Source organism: Aedes aegypti, chromosome 2, assembly GCF_002204515.2.
Source record: "Aedes aegypti strain LVP_AGWG chromosome 2, AaegL5.0 Primary Assembly, whole genome shotgun sequence".
Taxonomy (NCBI): domain Eukaryota; kingdom Metazoa; phylum Arthropoda; class Insecta; order Diptera; family Culicidae; genus Aedes; species Aedes aegypti.
The window spans coordinates 406,704,582-406,732,025 of NC_035108.1; the positions used below are offsets into that span (position 1 = coordinate 406,704,582).

At 35.7% G+C, this 27,444-nt stretch overlaps 1 protein-coding gene across 15 annotated transcripts in view; it reads right to left on the reverse strand.

The window, feature by feature from the left end:
- LOC5573818 (sodium-driven chloride bicarbonate exchanger) overlaps positions 1-27,444 on the reverse strand; it is a 215,542-nt gene that overhangs the window by 117,966 nt on the left and 70,132 nt on the right. For 11 of the 15 annotated variants that reach the window (XM_021847303.1, XM_021847293.1, XM_021847298.1 and 8 more), the window contains exon 1: positions 12,236-13,461. The exons of 3 other annotated variants lie outside the window; for them this stretch is intronic. In XM_021847303.1, the coding sequence (XP_021702995.1) occupies positions 12,236-12,276 (41 nt within the window). In that variant the 5' untranslated portion in view covers positions 12,277-13,461. Of the gene's footprint in view, positions 1-12,235; positions 13,462-27,444 lie in introns of those variants that run through there. One more of the 15 variants, XM_021847305.1, reaches the window with a different exon arrangement.

Consider the following 27,444-nt stretch of genomic DNA (forward strand, 5'->3'; position numbering starts at 1 on the left):
ATTGGAGTACCACTTACAGACTTCAGCACTCGACACTGATGAAGCCTGGAAGTCGCAGATTAAATAGGCCTATCTGTCAAGATGAGCAACATATTAGAGTTTATAGGTATTTGCTCGCCTTATAAGTGATTTTTATTAATTTAATTTTTGTTTTGCAAAACTGAAGTGAAATTTTAAAGTTTATTTAGTGGTTTTCTTAAGATATAGTGGTGAAATATTATCTTTTTCTTCTTGGCATGACGTCCACACTGGGACAGAGCCTGCTTCTCAGCTTAGTGTTCTTATGAGCACTTCCACAGTTATTAACTGAGAGCTTTCTTTGCCAAAGTTGCCATTTTCGCATTCGTATATCGTGTGGCAGGTACGATGATACTCTATGCCCAGGGAAGTCAAGGAAATTTCCGTTACGAAAAGATCCTGGACCGACCGGGATTCGAACCCAGACACCTTCAGCACGGCTTTGCTTTGCTTTGCAGCCGCGGGCTCTAAGCGCTCGGCTAAGGAAGGCCCGGTATTAAACGACGATAAATTAATCTACCAGATCATTAAGTTTACAGATGAAACAAACTTTTGGGGAAGAAAAACCTGACAACATTTATCGATATCATTTTCAAACCTTCGTTGCCCCGGTGTACCTTAATTTTTATTATCCGCAAGTTTCAAGTAACACCTCCACATTTAAATATCGACCGCATAAACTGGGTCGTACGTTTCCAAATAAAAATAAATAAACAGAACTGTGACAACGATTTCAGGTGCAGCGCTTGTAGTAACCTTGCGAAGACTTCCAATGACTGATTGGATTCATCCAACTGTAGGTATACTGCCCATGAATGCATAATTGTCCCATGTGAATAGGAAATTCAGCAAACATGGGACTGACATGCGTTTATGGGCAGTATACACATACAAGACTTCCGTAGTTTCCGTTGGCGTTGGCTTGCATTGCAACTAGGTGCACTCAGAAAGGTGTCTTCTCATCAGTCCAATCAGTAGACTTAGTAGACTACCTACTCACACGAATGGGCTTCATGACCAAAACAGACTGCATCGAAACCAAAACAGAAAACTGCAAAAACTGCATTCCGGTCACGCATACACTGCGAGAGTCGAAGCGATCCATTCGTCGTATCGCCGACAGCTCCGGGTGGAGATATTTTCCCACGGTGTGTCTGAACATTTGTTAACGAAAATAAGTCCAAGAACTTGGCATTTACCATTCGAAAGACATAGGTAGTATTTAAGCATCTTCTCCATGAGCTGCAACACTAAGTAACATAACAGATTTTTATTTAATTTGTATCTTACATTAGAGAAAGACAGTGCTTCGTTACAGGTTAGTTGTTCGTGTTGCTGGAGTTTGCATTTTGTTTCGTTTTCTGGAATATCTATAAATAAATGAAAACCGAATTTAGTACTATACCATTTAACTCACTAGAGTTTGCATCCTTTGACAGATTCGTCAGCAAGGTCTACGTTGGTCGAACAAAACGGTTTCTCGACGTTAGATTCAAGGAACAATTAGCGGAAATAGGAAAAGCTCAGAAGACGATAGACAATGTGATGACTCACGATTTCAAGTCTAAGATAGCAGGACATGTCTTTACAGACGGTCATAAATAACGACGTTGGATATCAAAATTTGATTCTTCACCTAGGAAATTGGATGTAGCTGAAAGTCTGAAATTTGCAAGATTTGCGTCATGTAAAATCTTTAAACGGATTGTCATCAATATATGTCGACAAACGATAATAATATACTGTTAGGGAATATTTTACGAATGCCAAACCTTTAAACCACGATAACTCTCGAATGCTTCGTTGAAATATTTTCGAATTCACGTAGAAGATGCTCAAATTCTACACCTTTCCATTGACAGGTGTCAAAATCTTTGACATTTTTTATCGGTAATAAAGCTTTCAGACACACCGTGCCACCATACATGCGCGTTGCGTTGCGGTTTGTAAAAATGTGATCGTTAAAAATAACACCGCAGTCGCACTGCTAGCGGTGGTGGGTGCCACTCCATATAATGAAAGGTAGGTAAATCGGACTGGAGCACTCGCGCAGCAAGTAATGACACGGTTTACTGTTTGTTTGGTTCGAGCATCTTGAGCCAACGAAAGGCAGCAGACTGCATCTCATTTGGCATTTGCGGTTACTCGGTTGCCCTCAGAATGTAGGTGAAGTTGATGGCCGGTGTCGGCGAGTCGATTAATACCACCGATTTGTGATTACGGCGAAGAATCAGTGAAATGATGACTTATTGGGACCGTTGACCCTGAACGTGCGGGCAATATTTCAAGTGGACTACATTTAACGACTGGTGGCATACTTTTGTTTTAAACTTTGGATTATTTTATTGTCTGTCTACTTACAGCATCCAACTGGTATAATTGTACTGATGAAGTTTAACGGAACTTAAGATTGTCTGTCAATCCAAAAAATAGTATAGTTATGAAGGGTATTAATCGGTATTGCTATCATAGATGCACAAAAAATCAGCTATTCTACGACACATTTATGAATTTGTTTTTTTTTTTCGACTGATAAACGTCAAAAAGGTTGTTTTTAAGGCGAACAAGTAAGTTTTGCTTACCAACTTATCTCAATGTGATTTAATCTTATCTGGAATAGTTTTACAAATATATGACTGTTTGTTGAATATCTGGTTAATCTTGGAGGTCAATAATTAAATAAGGCCTTTTTATGCGAAAATATTATTAGTGTCTAGTGTCCATATAAAGTAAAGTAATGTGGAAGTTTCCGTTAATCAACACAAAGTTTCATTCCCATTTGAGTTCTTCTTCTTTCTGGCGTTACGTCCCCACTGGGACAGAGCCTGGTTCTCAGCTTAGTGTTCTTATGAGCACTTCCACAGTTATTAACTGAGAGCTTACTATGCCAATGACCATTTTTGCATGTGTATATCGTGTGGCAAGGTACGAAGATACTCTATGCCCTGGGAAGTCGAGAAAATTTCCAACCCGAAAAGATCCTCGACCGCTGGGATTCGAACCCACGACCCTCAGCTTGGTCTTGCTGAATAGCTGCGCGTTTACCGCTACGGCTATCTGGGCCTTCCGAGTTGAGTTACGCATAGTGAAACTAACATGGAAAAAACCGCCACCATAATACAGGAGCTGCTGAATAAAAGTTATTTTTCATGTTCTAGATTTTGATGGGCGATACATTGGCCATTGGGACAAACCAACCCGAGTAGAAGGAATTTATACCATACCAGATAGTTATAAATACTTACCTGCTGAATAGGATATAAAAGAGCACTGCGTAAGAGGTAAACTACCGCAAATAATATCTCATCCCAAATCTACAAACAGCATTCTGATTAGGACATTGTTACCCTTATACATGATGAATTTTCATATAGAAGGGAAATTTTTAAGGTGAAGATGAATCGAAGCCAAACTTCAAATTTTCAAGAGCACAAATCTGAAGAACCAAACATCCGTTTAAGATGAAAACTTAATCGATTGATCACTAGCTGGTGGTAACCAATCGATTAAGTTTTCAGCTCGAAAGGGTGTTCGGTTCTTCAGATTTGTGCTCTTGAAAATTTGAAGTTTGGCTTCGATTCATCTTTATCTTAAACAGTAGTTCGATGCTTCAAGCAGTCGTCAATAGCTTTCCAATACCTCAATAAGGTATTTCCAAATGATTTAATTCATATTTTAAATACCACAATAAACCCAAATTGAGGTGTCGATAATACCTGAACAACTCAACAATAACTGATTACACAGCGTAACAAAAATGACATCTCTGCATGTCTCAAGGATCAAATAATGTTTCTCTAGTAGATTTTGGGCTGCTGTGTATGACACCGTTCTCAGAAATGTTTCAGGACGTCACAATTTTTTTGCTACCGGTCGCCAAAATTGTAGAAAATACTGTTTTCATAGATGCGTAATAACTCATTTATTCATACACATTACATCAAACCCGTAAAACATGATGGATAAAATCGACAGATTGATGAATTTCCTCGCATAAAACGCTTTTTTCTTAGTTCATTTGTACATTTTGTTTCGCCCCGTGCACTCGTACAAACTTACACTCAATCCGTAGCAGCTGTTAAATCAACATTTGTTATCATAAGTTATGTCGCATAAGATCACAGGTTAGTTCGGTAGAAAATTTATACACTCGCATTGTATGCCATTATCCATCACATAATATATGCACTTATATCGCCTCCACTTTTGTACGTAGAATGCCTTTTTGCGACATCTTATAAGTGAAGTTTTGCACATGCAAGGCCTCCAGGTAATTTCGTTATACGTACATTTTGGTTGTGTGGGTTAAGACAAAAAAGGTTCCGCAGGGGATTTTTTTAATTTCCGTACAAAGTGGGCCGAAGGGTCTCAGATTTTCATGAAACTTTTTACACAGGCAGGGCTCATCAATATATGAATAAAAAATTGAGAAAAATTCAGGGTCGCTTATTTTCCCGGAAAACTCAGTTGGATTTTTTTTGTTTTCCTCTGACTCTACTTACTTTGAAAAATCATAACCCAAGAACGAAGCATCGTAGAAACAATGATTTTATGAAAATGAAAGCAAATTTTCTCAGAAATAAAAAAAAAAATTAACTGGAAAAAGTTTTCCACAAAATTTTCCACCGTTGAGAAAAATCGAAAAGAAAAGCCGAAAAAACTATGCTCCAACTCGTGAAAAATTTTCAAAAAAATATTTTTGAGAAGATAATTTCATAAGCTTCAATCGCTGAAATTTTTAAAATGGTATTTTTTTCGTTTTTGAGTTATGGCCAATTTTGTAAAAAATGTGCCATTTTGAGCCTTTTCTTTGAAAAATCATAACTCAAGAAAGAAGCATCGTAGAAACAAAGTTTTTTTTTATGAAAATGAAAGCAAATTTTCTCAGGAATAAAAAAATATTAACTGGAAACAGTTTTCCACAAAATTTTCCACCGTTGAGAAAATTCGTAAAAGAAAAACTATGTTCCAATTTAGTGGAAAACTTTCAAAATATAATTTCATAAGCTTTAATCGCTGAAATTTTTGAATTGATTTGATTTTTTAAGGGGGGTTTCTACCTCTAAATGACTACATGGTTTATGAACGATGTAAAAATGAGTTTTTTGATTGTAAGTATTTGAGTGTAAGTTGATTGTAAGTTGATTGTAAGATCAGATCACATGTTTTCATTGGTTTGGTTTCTCTAAGGACTTTCGAATAGTCAAGTAAAATTTATGCATGTCATCTTTATACACAAATAAAGATTGTATCACAATTATATCAATTTTTTTTAACAAATAGTAAGTTTTGTATTATTTCTGCAATAAAATTATTTTAAAGTTTTAATTCATAACATAATTATTACTCAATTTGTTATGAAGAATCTGAGAGCAGCTTATTTGTAGTGTGTTTCATTTCATGTAAAGAAAATAACCAATCTCGTGAATCGTAATCGCTTTCAAAAAAAAAAATCGCTTCATGATGATAATTACCTGAGCTTTACATCGCGGTTAGTATATCTACTAGTGTCTATATAGAATAAATTATTCTTGTCAATATTTTTATGCTTCAGCCGCTTTTAAACTGGAAGACGGGACGTCAATTTGTAGAAGTTCAAAGGTAATCATACCAAATGATATAGAATTGTATTCAAGTTTCTAGTAATATTTAGACATTTGAGTGTTCTGTGAAATAACGCTGTTGCACAACGTTGGAAATATAATGATCTGTTAAATTTATTATTTTTTTTAAAATATCATCATTCTTTGGAATTATCAGAGGACTGACACGGCTGTCATCCTGCCTACATTTCGGCTCTTCCTCACATCGTTTTTTGTACTTCGCGTTTTGGTACCCACTTTCTGGTCGATTTGCCCTAATTTGCTCCTGATTTTCGAGTATAGTGTCAGTCCCCAAAATCAAACAATTATCTTGGTTTTGATTGTTGGACGCCATGTTGAATCAATGTTGGTTAGCTAATTATTGGTTCATTCCACCCCCTGGGAATAATATCACCTAAATATTATCGTTGCTCAGTTATTGAAATTCACAAGCTTTGTAAATTTATTATTCGTTTTTCTATACAACTGCTTATAATTATCAAATGACATCTTGCAGTATGAGTGCTCAGAACCTTTATTAGGTGTCAAGTTTAACAACGTTCGACCGTGGGTAATTATTTGGACACAACAACGTTCGACCGTGGGTAAGAATTTGGAATGCAATGACCGGAGCTGATACGATTGGGCATTAGTGTGGGACAAAATTTAGATTCTCGCTCCAGTCCACTTTTTAGATTGCATTTAGGTCCCATAACAACTGTGCAAAATTTCAGCTCGATCGGAGAAACTATATTTTAGCGCCAGCTGTTCAAAGTTTGTATGGGATTTACTATGGGAAAACTTGCTTTTGCAAAGAAAAATCGCCAGAGGTCGCACATTGACCTCTATAAAAATTCTAAACACATACCTCGATAGGTATTTCTACGATAAACAACATTGCCGAAGACCGCGAATCAATCCGACATTTGTGAAAAAAGTTATTCAATGAAAACCTATTGACAAGACGACGTTGATTAACACGTAGAGGAATAACAATAATAACAAAATCGGGCAAAATTTCCGAATAGTCTATGCTTAATAACTTTTTTCACAAGCATTGGATTGCTTTGCGGTCTTCCGCAATGTTGTTCATCGTAGAAATACCTATCGAGATCTGTGTTTAGAATTTTTATAGCGGACAATGGGCGACCTCTGGCGATTTTTCTTTGCAAAAGTAAGTTTTTCCATAGTAAATCCCATACAAACTTTGAACAGCTGGCGCTAGAACAACTTGGTCACCTCGGATTGTCTGCATATAATGCACTTTTATACGTAGAATACAAGGGCCAATTGTGATGGCCATGGCTTTTAGGAAACACTTTTGACGAAGTGCATCAAACAATCTACCTGTAGCATACGGTTTCCTAACCATGCTGAGTCATTTTATTGTGACTTTCAGCTAAATTACATTCCTTGACCAAACACATGACTTTGATTACAGTGTCGATTGATATCGATTTTGCGAGGAAGTCTGAGTGATCAACTGGAATCCCAAAATATCGCTCGTCGCATAACGAAGGCCTGAAACTATTTCAAGGAATACGAGTACACCAATGAAGATTTCTTGCATTCTATCATGTTGTACTAACATATGCTAGCTCCAGTAATAGCACGTACCATATATGCTTTCCACTTTTACGATGACCCAATCACTGTATACTAACGTCAAAATGTCACCCTGTAAAATCGTCAGAAAAATCCCTATTCAACTAAATTTTAAACTAAATGTCCTTTCGATGCTGCTTAAAGCAATTGAATTCTTTTCGACCAAATGTCCGTTCGACGAAATGTCCATTCGTCCAAATGTACTTTCGACAAAAAGTCATTCGACCAAACGTTATTCGATTAAATGTCATTTGACCAAATGTCATAAATTCTTTTGGACTTCAGGAAAAACGGTCGAATGAGTTTTTTTTCGATTGAAATTTGGTCGAATGGACATTTGGTCAAAAATCTATTAGGCATTTCTCGTCGAATGATTTTTGATTGATCAAACGGAAATTTGGTCAAAAGCTTATTATGATATGATTTATTGAAAGATTATTCGATAAAATAGACTTATAGCAGAATTGCAAATTTTGCGCAATGGAATGCATCGTATGAACTTTATGACATTTGAATAGAAGTGTATTTCAGGAAGACTTACATTTCATCACAGGTCAGCCAAGAATCGTTCCCTAAGGTGCATTAAGTGATTCATGGACGGCGCCAAATCGGTATCACAAATACTGATTGACTATGTTGCTGATATAAGCGGTTTGTAAGATGCCATTTTGCAACACATCTTCGTCCGAAAATTATTATTCTAAGAGTTATTATAAAAGTTACTATTCCAATAAATCTTATTCTACACTAAATTATTTCTAAAAATTTATATGTGAAATACGACACATTTTTTTTAAATTACAAATAATAATTTTCTTTTATGTCCGAGACCACTTAGAAGGTATGGGGGGGGAGGATAAAAATAAAAAAAAAGGAACAAAAAAATATAAATGAAAAAAAAGTTATTTTTTCGAATTTTTTCACCTAATTTTCTTTATTTCTTTTTACCATCCTCTTATCTTCCAAACAATTTCTAAATATTAGCATTCATCTAGTGTATGTACACATACTTTACCGCAGAGTTGATAGTAAATTGGTTTGATATTTCTGGGTCTTCGCAGCACCGTTTTTAAATTTCATTTAAATTGAAAGTCCACGAACTGTTGTACACAAAATAATATTTAGTGCTTTGACTTAGTTTGATTGGTAATGAAAAAAAATTCAAATTCTTTTCACTAAAAATTAGTTTTGTCATGTCATTAATTAATTTTGAACAAAAAAGCAAAAACGGATGAATTTTTGCACGAATGCTCCAGTTTCAATACTTCCAGAAAATGGAGCATTCGTGCAAAAATTCGTCCGTTTTTGCTAAAATTATAACACAACACGAATTTTTGAGGGTTATTTTATCCTACTTTCCTCTTTCTTACTTGCGGCTCTCGCGAACTGGCACTTAAATAACGACATGATTGTTGTTGTTGTGTTGTCAAGACCTGTGCGAATTTAAAACCAATGCTAAAGTATTTGTAATGCTATTTTTTTACTGAATAACATTGAAAAAGCTTTTAATGCACAAATAGAGTTATTTTAATACTTAATTATTGCTTCATTGCATCTGGCATCACATTCGCAGGAATCTTCAAAAACAATCTTCTGTGGTCCAAGGAGGTCTCAAGAGTTAAAAATTCAAATGAAACGAAACTGGAGATCTCGTAGAACGTATTAGAATTTCATAGAAATTCCTTAGAAATTTTCTTAAAATATTTGGACCTCTGGAAAGCACAAGAAAAATCCTTAAAGAACTCTGGGGACAACTTTTAAGACACTTGAAAACTGTTGGGAACGTAAGAAAAAGCATTGGTAGTCTCTACAAATCTTCGAAAAACCCTTCCTTTCGGCTTCGTGGCCTTGCGGATAGTGTTATCAAGCATTTAGCTGCATCTATCCAAGCAGCAGTGTTGACAGACCCACACTCAAATCTCAATCAATGAGCTCTCCCACGAGAGCAAATTCAATAGAGATCTGCTTCATATATCTCATGCTTGAGATTTTTATGCACAATCACTCAATCATGCTCAAGCCATCAAAAATGATTCAGTCATTAAGCCCGTGAAAACTGAATAATGTTATTTGCGTTAGAAAATATTGCTATAATTCTATCAGACTAACAAAATATCATTGCATTGTGTACGTTAACAGATGAAATACGAGACAATGAATCAAACAGAAGAGCCAACTTATCCATGATTTTTTGACTGCTGAGTTGCGTGATTGACAACTCACGCATGAAAAATTTCAATCGTGAGTTATGAAAATTTGAGTTTCTAACAACACTGCCGTGTGAGTGCGATAACGGCTTTAGTCCGGAAAACTTTTCATCAGGAACGTTTTTCGGTTCGGTTTTTTAAATAAATGTTGCGCGGTGTACTTGCTTTCGACTCTACTTGAAATCTGGATGTTTTTGGCGCGTGTAAACTATTCCAATAATTCCAACGATAATCAAGAAGTAAGTTTTTTGTTAGCAACGTCTTTTAACATTTTAAACTACTAATTCTAATAAGGAAAACGCTTTTTCCTTACTTTTTTATACCCTATTCTAGGTTTAAATTTAAACAATTCAGCATTCTAATGAAACTTAATTTATTTTCCAACAATATATTATACATATAAGATACAAACAACAATCAATGTAAAGGAAACAAATTTAAAAAAATCTGGCGGTTTTGTTTTGACATTCGGACAAATAAGCTTATTTTGCCTGAAATGGATCTTTAATCAATTTGCGTAGAAGAAATTTAGAAGACTGAAGGCAACAGTTCTAGTTCGTTTTTAATAAACAGATAGAAAAAAATAAAAACAAAATGGAAGAGAAAAATTTAAAATTGAGTTGTTTCAATCATTAAATGTTTTTATTTGATTGTATTGTCATCAACCATACAAATGAATTGAAGCCAATCCTCACATTTTCTAAAGCACAAACCTAGAGAACTAAACAGTGCTCTGAGATGAAAATTTGATGGATTGATATAACAAGCGAGTTAACAGTCGATCATACTTATTGCACGAACAGTTCATTAGTTTTCTAGATTAGTGCTCCTGAAAGATGCACATTGCAACACAGTTCGTAGTACGCATTTTCAACGTATGTATTTTCAAACAAAAAATTGAGATATTTGAACGCATTGGTAGCAATTTTTAGAAGTGTCACAGAGCACCTGCCAAAGCTTTGTGGAGCACCAGGTGCTCCGGAGAGCATGAGCTGAAAACCGCTGAGAACAGTGGCTCCCAAGTAGGGAAAAGTTATGAGATTCACACTACAGTAGGCAAGCGTAACAAATCACAGTCAGCTAAGCCAGTGAAACTCACTCCTATCGCTGCTGTAAGCAAAATGCCTTGAGAATAGCAAAATACTCGTTGCTAAAGGCAACCCAAAACTACTGTAGAAAAATGTTCTATTTCCCGTTGCATTTCCAGCCTTCAATGAAACTACTGATTCAAAGAAATTCATGTACCCAACATAGGCTACTTGATGAGATTCACGATTTTAAACTACTGTAGTGAGAGCCACGTGATTTTCGTGAAATTCAAGCCTACTACTATTACCATTCCCAGCCCTGCTCCCAACCTTTTCGATGTTGCGGCGCTCTTTTAAGATACTTTTGCAGGGGGTTATATGTTTGATACTTAGTCAATTCGGAATACTTGCAGGAGAAAAAGGTCCCTTTGGAATTGTTAGGTATTTAGAGTTCTATATGAATGTTGCAAACAAATATATAGAGTCACAAAAACGGTAAGTTTAAAATATTAAATGCGCGATAGAAAGAAATACTAAACCATAATTTATTTAAAAGAATTCTTGTTTGTTATTTATTGACAGGTGTCACGACTACCCGGGTAGAGGAGAATAGTAAAAGAATAACAAAATTTACCATTAAAATAAAATGTTTGAATAGCAAAATCTGTTCTTTGTTTGTTTGAAATAAGAGATAAATAATGAAATAATAAATAATAGCAAAAGTATAAGCAACCGTAAATAACAAAATACAGTCAACTCTCCATTACTCGATATTGAATGAACCATCGAGTTAGGGAGGTATCGAGTTACAGAACACAAAACTAGTACAAATGCGATCCAAGGGACCATCGAGGTAGCCATGAAAACCAACTTTTACTATGGTTCTCTAACTTGATATCGAGATACCGAATATCGAGTAAGGGCGAGATGACTGTATGTTTTTATTTAGATATTGATAACAAAAAATAACTAAATAAGCTATTCACGAGTAGATCAAAATAATGGTAATTTTAGTTCTTTACCTTAATATTTAAATTTTGCATGATTGAAAAATGAACTTTTTGCTTTCCTGCAAAAATACATTTGCTTTTTAAATCTTCAATGAATATCATACGAATTGTAAAATGAGGTATTACGGCAAAATTTGTTGTTGATTTGTTCTCATGAATTATTTAAATAATGTTTTTAAATATCAAAATAATGACATATTTCGATGTGATGGCAATGTTTGTAATTCTTTAGATATTTAATGTTTATTAGTATTTTTGCACAAATAACAAATTTTACTATGATAGTATATTTTGTTATTGATTAGTTATTACATGACTTTCAAGTATAACATACCAATGACAAATTTGGCTTTGATTGTATGTTTTGCTATTGATGAGATATTCATGTCATATATTAATAACATAATAATGGTTAAACTATATATGATTGCAAAATTTGTTCTTATTTTACCATTATTTTGTTATTCACCTCTACCCGGGTAGTTTTATCGTTTAAAATATTTTGAAATATATACAATTTGTGCTCATAAGATAAATATCACATGGATCTATCGATGTTTTATAAACACAGGACTTAAAATTTTCCAAGTTAACTTCGTCACAGTCCTTAACCATGTTTCAATTGGTGTAGTGATGGTCAAGATCTAGATAAACATAGAACTTTAGTCGGCCGCTGAGAGTTCCTAGAAAAACGATTCATCTATCAAATAATCAAACAAAACCAACAATCTTTAACGAAGATTTCACTTCCTCACGCAATCCAAGACCAGAAGAAAAGAACTCACCTGGCGATGTAAAACCGCTTATTATCCTTCATCTTCACCATTCAATATCAACTTCCGAAACGATGGCTACTTCCAGCTGGGTCAAGTATTATCCTATTGCCACACTAACATCCCCCTTAAACGGTTTTCCAACGGCGAACAAACGAGGAGCAACCTTCCTAACAAGTCCGCTTCGTTATTCCCCCAAGAGAAACGGTTGTGTCACCCGTGAATATCCTTTTTCTTCCGCAAACTGAGTTCGGTTTTTTTGTGTCTCGAGATTGGATTGACTTGCACCAGCAGCTGCGCGCTATTTGCCACACGAATACTCCACACAATGGCTGCTTTATCACTGACTGACTGCGGCGGCAGGAAACGCGTGCTGGATTTGTTGACGATTGTACTTTCTCGTGGCTCATCAACCAAACCAATGCGCGATGATTCCGCAATGTGCGACTCTCGACTATCGATGCTTTGTGTATATGCAAACAAACGTCTGAAATGATTGCTATTTAGCAGGATTCCACTGGCAAGATTCGCCTTTTTGGTACAGGAAACGAGGAGAAGGGTTTATTTGCTGGCCTGGGATAGTGAGGAGAGGACGAAGCAATATCGTATTCACTGTTGAACAACACAACGGAAGGATACCACTTGAGATGCGGTCTGACATAACAAACAAGTTTTCAATAAATGGCGCCACCTTACTTTATGGCCCTAAGTTGGTGACGGAAACTGAATTCCACCTTGTTCAACTCAGAAGCACCATCTATTTGCGTAGATCTTCGCATAGTAGCTAGGACAGGTGTTACTCCTTATCATTTTTGAATCATTTGATGTATTTCATTTCTTCGATTAACTACAAGTAACATTAACTTTTATTACACTTTGTTGGCACTTTCTATCAAATATCATTTTACCCCTCTACCGGTAGTTTCTACTCGGCCGTAAACTGAGGCGACTTCTTGTGGAAAATTCTCATATCAGTACACAAGAACGGGGACACTTACTCATCGCCTCCTCGAAGCACCGAACACCGAGACAGAAGACAGAACGGATACAAAGGCGAGACTCCAAACCGGGAGAAAAAGCCAAACCCAAAAGCGGAGGGAAAGCAGAATATGGGTTTCCCTCCCAGGTCGAAGAAAGGAAGGAAAACTCGAACGAACTCTTGGTCTCCGCGCAGAAACGTCCGCCGTACGTCCGTTCGCGTCGAGAGTCGCGTGGCTAACTAACTTGGAAACCGTCGTCGTCGCCATCGTCATCGTCGTCGTCGTTGTTCGTCCACCAAGCAGGAGCCGATTTTAGAGCTGCTATTCCACCATACGGCTCTGCTCCACTGCACAGTGGTCCAGAAAGGAGATTGGCGAGGTAGGATGTATTCAAAGATTTTGGTTGAACATTAAGGTGAATCGAAGCCAAACCTCAAATGTACAAGAGCACAGATCTGGAGAACCGAACCTTCGTTTGAGCTGAAAACTTAATCTATTGGTCACCACAAATCGATTAGGTTTTCAGCTTAAACGGAGGTTTGGATCTTCAGATTCGTGCTCTTGGAAATTTGAGGTTTGGCTTCGATTTATCTTCCCCTTAAGACAAAAACATTGTTTGGTGTTATTAATTAGATCGAGCCACATTTTTAAACAAATGATTAAGTTACCCCGTGGCAAGTGGGACAAAAAAATTAGATAGTCAATAAAATTTTCAAATGTCAATATTTTTCAAATTCTACAACACAACCACATTTTGACAACATATTTGCTGGTATGACCATGAATTTGATCGAATAATATTGTGAAAGAAGAAACTTTTAGAATTAGAATTAGAACACATCCAGTTTCATGCGTCAACCCACATCAGTAAGCCAACCATTACAATAATAGGATTGATAAATCATAGATTTTTAATTTTGAGCACATTTTTTTATGCACAGAAGGGACCAACTATAAAATACGTAACGCTTTACGAAGAAAACCTTTATTTAATAGTATATCACATCGCACTTCACATTAACTGAAAATTCCTCAATAATAGTGTACACGGAAAATATCTCCGTATTTTATCCAAAATCCATTTCGTAAAACAATATTTCGTACATATTACGCTATTCTCATTCACCGTACGAATTGTTTGTACTTGACAGAATTTCGCGATTCAGTTACTTTACGAAACATTCGCAAGATGCACGATTCACAATTCGTAGACAAGCGTTTTCGTTATTTTTGCTTTTGTCTTCCATTCACGCTACTCGCACTGGATGAAAATTCTCGAATACCTGCTCAATCAGTCGTAAGTCGGAAGAGTAAACAAATTAAAATTCCAATCTAAACAAACTTTACTATCACTTTTATTACGTTTAGGTTTCGGAATCACGACGTAATAACAAATCAAAGCAAAACAATACTTGAATCAGTCTTACATTGCACAGTAGTCCAGAAAACATATTTACGCGGAACGATGCATTTAGTACTTTGGAATGCAAATAGTCTTCTACAAAGTTGTTTACTTTCTTAATTGTAGGAATAATGGTATACATGCTCCAGTAAAGCTATCAACCATTCAATGTCCAGAAAATTTACAAAAAGTTATTTTGCAGCTGATTTATATCGTTTTTCTTTGTTCACATGCGGTGGTCCATAGAAAACTGGTTTTATGGGTCCAGTGTTTTCAATTATAATATCTCAACAAAGTAGTCTATGAACATCTTTTAGAAATTTTAAAAATACGTAAATTTGGCGAGTGAAGGAACTTGGTACCAAGGCATTTTATTAGAGTTGAAACACATTTATTACATTTAAAATAACACATCTGTATATTTTGATGCAATATAGAAAATCATTTTCTCTTTAGAATGCCGTCAAAAATATTTTGTTTGATTGTCCCAATCAGAAATATTCACAATAAAAGTAAACGTGTTTTTGCGAGAAAAACATCGATAACTCCTGAACGGAATAATCCTTCACTCACCAAATCACATATTTTTATTTTGTTTTTAGACTGCTTCGATGATATATCAGAATCGAAAACTCTGGAACCAGAAAACCAGTTTTTTATGGACCACCTATGTGAACATAGGAATTCAAAATATATATCGGTGATATTTAATGTTCAAAACAACTTTTTTGGCAATTTTTTTTTGAAATTAGATGGACTACAACTTTGCTGAAGCATGTATACCATAATTACCAATAAAAATGTTGGCTTTTTCAATGCTATGAAAAAGTGGACCACCCTTGTTATGAATAACACCAAACAAACTTGTAGAAAACAAGTTTTAAAACAAATAGTTTTCGTCGAGTATTTTTTTCTAAAGCTCTAAATCCCTCTTTCCGCGTTTGTCTGCTTTCTGAACCATAGTGCACTGGTACAATAACGTCAGTCAGTCACATGAAGAAAAAAAAATGCCAAAATGTAGATTTATTTTAAAATAAATTAAGATACAAATTAAGTTTTAATAATTCTCAATCATTTTTTTTCACCAAACCGTGGGAGGTTACTACGTCGATTTGAAAAAGTAATCGAGAATTGTTTATTATTACGAAACTGATAGTTTGTTCTACGAAATGATTCGTTGTTTTCTGGAACGAAATGGTTTCGTAGACACATTTCGTAGAATGAACTAACGACGACGTCACGCTGCGGTAAGAAAACCTTCGATGCGGGCCGTGTTTACAAAAAAAGAATGATCGATTTTTGGTATTTAGAACTGTAAGAGGATGAAGGAATTCTCGCAAGGCCAAATCAAGCTCGGAAGACTCCCGTTTCATTCCTCTGATTTAGACTGGGCTGGTGTTTCATATTACTTCTATGTTACAGGTATCTAAGAAGACAAAAGTGCAAGTAAAAATAAAACAAAAAGCGTAGCCTTAAACTTATATTCGTACAGGGAAGTATTTTCACATCATTTGTAGAATGCTATCAAAAGATATATCAACTTCGAAATAGTTCATCAATAAACCTCCATTATTGAGAAAGGCTTTCAAATTCGATATACCATTTGATCAATATTCATCAACTTGATGTGAAAACACTACCCTGTACGCATATTAATTTGAATCACTGTATTTTTCCCAGCAAATCGTATGTTTCGTAAGATAATTTACATATCACGAATACATACAAACGAATGATTTCGTCATGTATAACAATATATATTTTCAGTGTACTGTACAGTGTGTTATAAAGATGAATAAAACATGTTCAAAATATATCATTTATAAGTTAATAATCAAAAAATTACGCATTTATTCTCTCTTTTATGTAATTACGTAATTTGGGATTGATCTTTTTTTTTGTCAAAAATCATTTGCTTGAATGTTTTAGTGCTGCTCTCTAGGAAAATGTTTGAAACGTGTAGACAAAGCACTGGTTTTCTTTTTCGTTTTGATAGATCCCACTTACCCTGTGTATAAGGACCATCGAAAATTTCATATGAAATGAAAATAAAATACCGGTTTATCGTTAGAAGCTTGTAATAATACTTAAAATTGTAGCTTACTAATAGAAATTCGATTTATAACACATTTATTTTTTGAGAGCCAATGCAAGACATGAAACGTGTCACAATTTATCATACAAGTTGAAATTGTAGCCGAATTGACAACTGTTACATGAATCAAATGGTAATAAAAATAACAAAACTTTTTTGGTACTTAATACATTCCTTGTCATTTTATCTTCAACTTTCTAAAAGAATACCCCCTTGAAAAACTTTTCCTAAGTAAGCTATGACGGAACGCTCCTCTTATCCCGGATTTTCACTTGCCCCGCGTTATCTTAATCAACTTTCTTTTCAATTTATACCAACTTGTACAACAACATATTTTGCGGCTCTTAAATTTAGATCATTTTTCCTATGTTGACATACAATCACTACCAAAATGCCAACTTACTGAAAATCACGAAAATGAAAGCTTTTTTCGTTAATCTGTTTGTACTTCATAATTTACATATAATTTGTGCGATGCATATAAAAACCCTCAAATTCAATTTTTAACAAAATTTTTAAGGGTACATTTGATGAAAAAAAGTACCCAACAGAAGGGCGTCAAAATTGTATACTCATATACTCAAATACGTTCCCTACACTTGACAATGCACGCTATGTCTGAACCAGACGATTATAAAATCGAATGTACATCGGATTTTTTCTCGCTAGAGTTAAGTATTTGGGTTATATTTTCATAATCGGAAAGTTTTAAAATATTCCATCGGTGAAATTTTGATTTTTTCCACTTTTAAGCCGTTTTTTATACTAAATCCCATAGAAATCACGTTTTCGATGAATTTCGGCCCATACAAAATGTATGAAAAACAATTCACCGATAGAATATTTTAAAACCTTCCTGGGGACGGACCTGGTGTAGTGGTTAGAACACTCGCCTCTCACGCCAAGGACCTGGGATCGAATCCCATCCCCGACATAGTCACTTATGACGTAAAAAGTTATAGTGACGACTTCCTTCGGAAGGGAAGTAAAGCCGTTGGTCCCGAGATGAACTAGCCCAGGGCTAAAAATCTCGTTAATAAAGTCAAACCAACCAACCAAAACCTTCCGATTATGAAAATATAGACCAAATACTGATCTCTAGCGAGAAAAAATCCGATGTACATTCGATTTCTATAATCGTCTGGTTAAGACATAGCGTGCAATGTTTTCGTCCTATTTAACCTTAGTTTTCATTCACACCCATATTGTTTAGCTTAGCAAGATTTTTGTGATACGTCCTCAAGCAATATATACTAGTATGAGGGAGCTATCCATCTTTTTACGCTAGCTATAAAACGTTCGGGGGTGATTCGATTTTTTCGACAGTTGTTACTCTATGTGACAGGATTACTATGGATCAATGCATGAGTTCATTTTTTAACGTTTGAGCGGTGTCGTGTTATTTACGTGACCATGGCAACGAATGAATTCGGCACCGCTCAAACTTCAAATTAGTGAACTCGTGCATCGGTTAATGTGAGTCGCCGGGTGACATCTGGAAAATGCATGTTTATTTTGATCGACAGTGACTACAGACGAGTCACGTGAATCTACAAATTAGCCCCCCAAATTAAATCAAACTTCTATCAAATATTCATAATTTAACGATTCTTTTTTTGTATTTGTCTTACAATGCTGAAAAGAATATAATGTAAGGCATATGAGTGTTTTGAATACCTGAACTGACGGGTGACTTGCTCTGCGGATCAAGCTGTAATAATGAAAGATATACGTAATTTAGGGGTCTATTTTGTAAATCAAGCAGATTCACGTGACTTATCTGTAGTCACTGTCGATCAAAGTAAGCATGCGCTTTCCAGATGTCACCGGTCGACTGCCGTAGTAATCCACAGGACTGAAACGGCTGTCATCCACGAACAACTGAAGTGAAGCCAAAAATTTGGTGCTGGAGAAGGTGCTGATTTGACAGCTCGACCAAAAATACCGTTTTAGGCACGAGACACACTCGTTTTCGAATGCGACATCCATATTTTACCTATGAATCTGGTGTTGAGTGCGTATTACTTTATCCAGTTTTTCTCTAATTGCTAGGTAATTTAGCCACATTTTATTAGGCACAACGAAAAACGATTATCAATAGTATAATGTTTTTCTCATACGACATTTGTCGCTTCCGCACAGGGTTTGATGAGGGCAAAGCCTAAATTTGTTTACTCCAGCACTAGCACCACACAGATGGTGTTAGGCTTCAAGAACTAGCGCTTTCTTCAGGGGGTTGTAGTAATCCAGTCACATAAAGTGACACTTGTCGAAAAACTCGAGTGATAAAGCCGTGTCGAACGAATTTGTTGGTCATTTTGATCAACTCGACTTATAAAATAGGTCCTTTACTCCAAATTGAATCGATGTCGAATAACTCACAACGCTTTGTATAATCACTATTTGAGTCTTCTTTCATTTTGTCTTTCACAAAATTTACTTTTACTAGGTTAAAATGGGCGTTTCATATGATATCTGGATTTCAAATCATTGGTAGCCCCGGACAGTCTCTTTACACTACGTAAAATACCTTTTTGCATCGAAATTTACATTGGTGGTGACACCAAACATTCAGGGTACATGTTTCTCCGTAAACAATTATGCTAAAACTCCTCTTCAGAATAAGTTTCACACACTTTTTTTTATCAACCAAACCTGTTCGTGCGTTCGTCGATCGTTGAACTGGAGTTGAAATATTGTCGTTGCAGCACTACTCTGCAATTCGCTGGAGAGCCCAGCGACGCGACAATTTCTGGCGACGTCAAAAGAACTCTCCATTACTTTTTCAAATCGACGTAAGTAACTTTCATACGGTTTTGAGAAAGTTAATTAAGAAGAAAAACAACCTGTCTTCTAAAACTGTTTTAAAACGTATCCCCGTTTAAACATTTTTTTACCGTGTTCATCGTTTAAATTTTGCATTCAATCAGCTCGCGTTAAAGCACTAGGTAGTTCTTAACGTTTCCCACAAAAATTATATGACAAAATGATAAGTCGTTTCATTCAGTTACTTACGACGTTTTTGTACCAGTGTTAAATCGACTGTTTTGATTCGTGGTTAAATCACTTTGTCTCTCCATACAACGGAGTGGAGAAAGTAATGGTAAGGTTGCGAAAGTTGAAAATCTTACTTACGCCGTTTTGAAAATCCTGAAATTGAATGTATTAAAAGTAAAAAATCGAATTGGTTTAGAGCGGAACGTGTAGAATTTCGTCTGTGAAACACGTAGGATTGATAAAGTAAGTTTGTTAACTTTTTTGACTTGAGTCTGTTTGAATAAGTTTTCGAGAACTGTCATTCTAAGTTTTGACGTTTCAGAATTGATGGACGTCATAGAATTGAAAAAAAAAAATTACTGAATAACAAAAACATTCGTAAAACAAGGTAAATATTTAATAATTAATTTTGTTCTTTGAATTGACAGATAATCAAAAGACGTATCCTTCAAGATATCAAACGTTATACTCCATGCAGTCCGAAAGCTCCAAGCGGATACAAATACCGTGTACCAATTGGGAATGTCCAAAAAGATTCTTGCGAAAATATACGGTAATGGCCAATCTACCATTTGGTCGGCGTTAAGTCAGAGGGGACCAAGTACAAAATCTGGGAAAATTGGATTATTCTCTCATTAGATGCGAAATTACCTTACCTCCATTTCACTTTGATCAGATTTGATGAATGCTGTAAATTGCGAGAGATATGTAATAAATTTACTTTGGATGATCAATAAAAATCGATAAAAGTGTGCAGTCAGAGTGGACCAAGTGCTTATTACCATAACAGCGAAAATGATCAGCGCGCTGAGGAATGCGAGGAAATGAAACCATTTCAAGAGTTTTGTCAGATTTGTCGACATCGATTGATTCTTCTACTCATCTATCAATATGAATTCATAAACATTACTTAATTCGATGCATTTGATTTTGATTTTTGGCCATTTATCATATCTTGATGGGTGGTCAGGAATTGCAACAAATTCTGTGCAGACAGAGCGGACCAAGTGTATAAAAGCAATAAACTGATTGATTATTGCTTTTTTTGAGTCGAATTCAAAGTCCGATAGAAGTTCATGGTAGTTCTATGGTGTGTGTGTGTATGGTATGTCCTAGAACTCGCTTGATGGACTAGTATATTTTGGTCGGTACTCAAGATTTTCACTTGGTCCGCTCTGACTGAACGCATATTTGAATATTTCTGGTCTTCAATGCCCTGACCCTGCAAAACCAAGCTATCAAAATGCCACTAATTTCGGGATTGACGATATGGATTATTGAAGAATTTACGATACTAGTGTCGAAGGGTCTTGATAATCTGTTTATCTTAGAGGTATGCACCCAGGTTGACCATGCAAGCATTATATGATTGTTATTTTCCTAGAAATTGTTCAGTCAGAGTGAACCAACTCATTGAACGGTGGTCTTTAGTTCAGTCAGAGTGAACCAAGTACACATAGTCCATCAAAAAATCGTTCTATCCGAGGTTTGGATTATGATTTTTCATGATTATTATTTCACATTATATTGCTTGAAAGTAATACAAAGATGTGTAGGAATATTGAACCAAAACTTTAACGAGGTCAAAAATTACAGAGCGTTAGACTTTAAGCCCATTTTTCTCAAAATATGAAAAATGTCACTTGGTCCACTCTGACTTAACACCGACCATTTGTTCTTGGCTCCGTGAATTTGAGAAGGAGGGTGTATACCAGCGGAAGAAACGTGCTCATGTTTACAAAAAGTTTCGAGTTGAAATGAGGATATGGTTGATTCAGTTATACCAAAAGCATTCTTTATTATTTTTGGATGAAGCTAAAGAGAGATTCTAGAAGCAATTTAATATCTATGTCACCGTTTCATCGATTTGCTGCATTTTATATGAAGCTGGACTTTCATGGAAGACTGTTGAAAGGCGGGCGATGCAAATTAAGGAAGAGGAGATTGTGAGATTTTTGGGAGAGCTTCTGGCAATTCCCTGGGATATCTACAACTTGGTTTTCCTGGATGAAGTCAGTTTCGATAATCGGGACATGTTGCGCCGGAAGGGGTATGGAGTTGTGGGACAAACAAGTGATCCACATTCAAAGTGAGTTTCGTCGCCGCGCACGTCTATCATTCTTGTGCTTTCTTGGAGTTGAAGGCATTCTAGAAAGCTTTTGGACTGATGGAACATTCAATCGCGTTAAAGTTTTGGAATGTTGTCGAGAGTTCTCACTACGAAATCCAAAAGTTCGCCAAAACCCAGGCTGCTATTCGGTTTGGATGCTAGATGGCGCATTGCGATGCAAATATCATTCGGTATTTGCGATTGATCAGCATTATTCCCATATTCCTTCCGGCGTACACACTTAATTTAGAATGGTTAATTTTAACCGAGATCCGCATAGCCAAGTAGTCGGCATCTCAGCAAATAAAAGCTGGGATCTCAGCAAATTAAAGCCGGGTATCAGTAAATCGTGCTTCGTTGCTAAGCAACCGGAAAATTTGTTAGCCCTTTTTAAACCCTATCGAGATAATTTTTGGTTTTGTCAAAAAAAAAAAACATTTGCAAATAAGACATTAAGAAAACACTCCAATAATGGGTGATGTCCGTGATGCACTGAGCTTTTTCAAACAATATTCCTGCCAAAAACTTTTTGCTCATTGTGGTTACTTCCCTGGAGGACATTTTAATCTAGAGAAGGGACTGCAACAAAATTCAGGCAATCTAGGCTTAAGAGCAATTCCTCAGTGACTCTATCATAATGTATGCTGTTCTTTTTTTTCTCTAAAATCTATATAAATAAAAATGGAATGGTGTTTGTATGTCACGAAATGGCTCACGAACGGGTAAACGGATTTGAATGATTCTTTATCCGTTCTGTTCGTCAAGGGTTCCGACGTGTTTAGGTGTATAAAAATCCTAGGATATTCACCGGGAAAGTCGGAAAAATGAGCGTGAAAGGAACTTTCATTTTGTATGGGACGATACATGGCGTTTTTCAACAGCCTACTTGATGGCAAGACGAAGTTTGCCGGGACCACTAGTAATGAATAAAATCGGATTTGAGGTGAAAATATAATCGGACTTATAAGAACTGAAGGAACTGGCTATCTCTTTCCGTTTGAGATTTTTTGTTTGTTTAGAGAGACTTTACCCAGAAGGGGCATTCGTCTCCATCCGTTTGAGAATTCTCAATTATTTTTCTTGCAAAAACAAACTTAATTCAATTGTGAGTACCTCTAATTGAAACGAACGTTTTAAATGAATATTTAAAACAATTGCTTTTGGCATTCGAAGAATAAATATGAATTATTAGAGGGATTTAGAGCATAATAGACACATTAAGTGAAAGCTTGTTTTAGGACTGTAAAAAGGTAATACTTTTTAGTTGCCATCATTTAGTTTTCAATATTTTTTTGTCAAAGCAGTCTATGAACGAACATACTTTTACCTAAAACAATACTAAACAAGTTTTAATAAATAATTTTATCGGCACACCCAACAAATAACAGTTTAACATATTTGTTTATTTATGCCTATAAGATGCATTTGAAGTAACTGCTGGCCTTAAGTTTTCGGAATATGAGTCAAGACGGTACTTTCGCAAACCAAATAAGGCGCTTTCATAGCTTGTTATATTAGAATTGAAAACACCGGAGCCAGTTGCTTGAAATTGAATGGTCCACAACTTTGTTGATACCTTCGTGAAGGTATCAAATGTGCATGCTATCCAATTGATTAAGATTGCACGATTTGGTGGGTATAAATAGCCACTAAATTAGTAATAACAATAATAATCTAAAATGTTCAGAATAATCAAATTTTGAAGGTTATCATTATCTACGATTACTAGAGATTGACTGGAAAGCTTGACAATCTATTTTTGTTGTTCAATCTATTTTGGTCAAGCTACAAAGTTGACTTGATTGCTACAATAAATCGCATTTTCTCCATGCTTGAAAATGAGTGGTATTTTGCTATAAGATCACCATAATATACGAACATAACTTTTTAAGAACTGTAAGCCAACTTTTTACAATCTTCACCTATTTTTGCAATACGATAAATAATGGTGTTTCATCAAATTTCGCCATAAACGAATCAATCATTATTGAGAATTAGTGTCAGAGATGGGTGAAACATTATTGGTTGTTTTGAAGCTTTACCTTCAAGAAGATAGTAAAGATTTTCAACATGTAAAATGTTAAAAATATGATTTTTTGTTTTTCATAAAAACATAACAAAACTTTGTACAACCGCTTTTATTAGGACTTCATGCAAAAACAATTGGGTTCTTTAACCAAAAGCATTTTTCTTGTTTATAGTTCCATAACATCGTTGAATAGTAGCTGAATAATTTCCCGAAAAGCAATTACAATTTCATTGATGAATAAAGATCACAAACACTTTTTTATAATAAACTGTCCGTGTACCATAATTTCTAGGAAGATTTCGTTTCAATGAAAATGCAAACCAAGGGTGGTTTTGAATGACAGCAAAAAAGAGCCTTGTTAATACATAAAACATTGTAAAAGTCCGTTTTTGTCTATTTTTTTTCTGAATTTCTAAATTAGTGTAAATCGGCTTTTTGAACCACTGTCTTTGTCGTCGTTTCTGCTGTTGCTCTTGTTATTCGCCACCTTCTGTTGTACGGATTTGCCAGTACAGTAATCCATCGCACAGCGTAGTTTCGAGTATTATGTTTTCTGTTGTGTTTGCCATTTATCCTGGAAAAATGTGTGTGTTATCGATTTCCAGTCCTAATCATTCTTGCAACATTAATGCTATCAACGTTCGTCTGCAATCATGTGTCTGTAATTAAAGATATTCTCCGACATATTACTATATTCTTCCGTATATCTATCTACTCAGGAATTCTCTTTGTGTGAGCCGTCACTGAATCATTTGCCCCATTTCATCGTTCCCCCTTTTCTCTCTGGATTCTCATCGAATGTGCGCGAAAGTTTTGTTCTGCTAGCTGTATTACTGTACACCACACTCACGTATTTCTACTCCTCTCTGGCTGATGGGAATAAGGACGTGTTTCGAGCTCTCTGTTTTGGGGCCGGTGGCTGGAGTGGATCGATGAGGGTGTGATAGATGGCAGATTGAGGGGGAATATAGGGCCAGGTGAGTTTCTAGCAAGGATCAGATATTGGATGGAGGCCATTGATGTTGGTGATTTAAAATAGGCCTTCGATAATGTGATTGAAAAGTGTCTTAGTTACTTTTTATCGCTTAAAAATTATAGAGCAATAATAATTCAAAATGCAAATCGCGAAGAGGCTAAAATACTTTGACTTCAAATATATATGCCATCGTTTCCCAAATTTGCTTTTCGCGACCTCCCTGGAATTAGTTAAAAAATGCAAATAGCCTAAAATCCACATATTAGCCTTAAATTTAGTGAAATTTACCCAAACGTGCAAAAAAGCACCAAAATTTGACTTTTTATTTTAGTTTTGCGAAAAACTGCCATTACAACTAACCCTATTTCGGGTAATTTTTGACGAAAATTCTGTGTGTTCTTTCTGCAAACATAGGTTTATGGCAGGAACCTTCTTTAGCCGAGTAGTTAGCAAAGCCGTGCTGAAGGTGTCTGGATTCGATTCCCAGTCGGTCCAGGATCTTTTCGTAATGGAAATTACTAGGCATAGAATATCATACCTACCACACGGTATACGAATGCGAAATATGGCAACTTTGGCAAAGAAAGCTTTCAATTAATAACTGTGAGAGTGCTCATTGAGCACTAAGCTGAGAAGCAAGCTCTGTCCTAGTGAGGACGTAATGCCAAGTAGAAGATATCTACTGGATGCCAAACATATCTTCTCAGACATTCACTCTGAGTCTGGTATGGTCACACTGAGATTTGGTGTTGTGTGTTCTTTAGTGATCCATACCATTCGATGAACTGGCTCTTATTGGTTGACTAAACACAGCATCGACTTTATGTAACTTTTTGTTATGTTCTATACTTCGCCACAACACAGCATCCCATTTCCCAAGCAAAGACGCCTTTACTTTTTCCTTGTTTAGCCGACACTTACACAGTGAAAACGCAAATTTTCGGACCGTTCTGTGGAGGAAAAGTTCAAGAACGAGAACGTTGCTTCCGCACTTTATCGAAGAAGTAGCGCGCAAGACCAAACGAGCGACGAGCGGCGATGGGTGTAACGGGAGGAACGTTTTCCGTTGTAGAAAATCAGCTGTTTTCAACATTCGGTGTAGTAGGTATATGCGCACTCGGAGAATTGATTTTCCGCAGAACTAAACCCCGGAGGCAATGGAAAATTTGTTTTGGTTTCCTTCGGTGTCATTTTCTTCGTGGTGCACGCGGCCGGAGAAAGGGACCACATTGGAAGTTGAGATTGTGTGGTTCGCCTATAACCCTTTAATACCCAACTCCGCCTTCATACTATGTCCTTTGGGATTTTTTGTATTTTGTTGCTTTGAAATCAAATTGTTTATTTTTCTGTTTAATAGGCTGAATATGGCCCAAACTGCATAACAGAAAAGTTTTATTTTTGAATTAAAAATATATGTTATGTTTAAAACATTGAATTATTTTATACTTCACAAATGCCTGAGTTTTACATAGTGTGTATTACAAAACTTTTTATATTTCGGATTTTTCCACAATCAACCTAACCATGAAAGAAGAGCCGTGTTAATGCTACTCCAAAACTGTTACAAGTTTAATGAAATATGTTTCAGAAAAACGTTTGAAAAATCGTATTTTTGAAACTACTCAATTTTTGATATGGTTAAAAATTGATAAACAGAAAAGGCTTTAGAGAAGCAAAGAAAAAAGGGAGGTTAAAAACGAGAATTCAGAAATTTGCGAATAAAAGTAAGTTGATGCCCAAAAATGTGTTTAAATCAATTTGCGTTAGCGAAAATCTATATTTAGATTGAAAATGAAAATTCAGGTATTAGAGGGTCAATGCCCATTTCGCTGTTCTAATGAAATGAAGCGCGAATGGAATTGCCGAGGTTGCGCCGCTGATGCGTTGCCCTGTGTTGTAATGGATGGGCCTGGCTGGGCATAAAGGAGTGAATGATGTGTTTTCCGACTGTCTGTCAGTCGGCTGACGATTACCTTGGTGAGGTGGCTTAGAATTTGCTGTTATAGCTGTTTTTCTCGGATTTATGCGTCGTTTTGGCGAGAGAAATTTTCAAGGGAAATGAAATGGAATGCTGAAGGAATATTGGCTTGAGTTATGACAGTTGTATTTTATTTTTTTTTGGAAAAGTACGAATGGAAACGCATTACAGAATGCATTAGATAAACCTACCTGGATTTTTCAAGAAACTTTAATTTTTAATGATATGGTTGAGTAAAAGTTTTGTTCTGTTGGATGACAAAACATAACGTTCAAAGACGAGAATTAGGATTTTTGGAAGAATGATTAATATTTACTATGTATCCATAGAATATTTACTTAATCAGAATGTGAAATAAATAAATCTGGGAAACAATTCAGAATTGCTGTTGAAAATTAATTGCTTTCTACGTTTTCGACATTTCGTCCCTAAACTTTGGTGAGATTGTGCATTAACTATTTCTAACTTATATATGAAGATGGTATTTAGTTAGATTTTTTTTTGTAAAGTTGTTCGTTAGATCTAGAAGGCGCTCGAAAGCATCAAATATTTAAAGCTCGTATATTGTGCTCTGCAAGATAAATCCACGTAATGCGATTATCTGAAAATGTCGATATACCGTCGCAGTGATAATGAAAATCACCAAATGTTTTA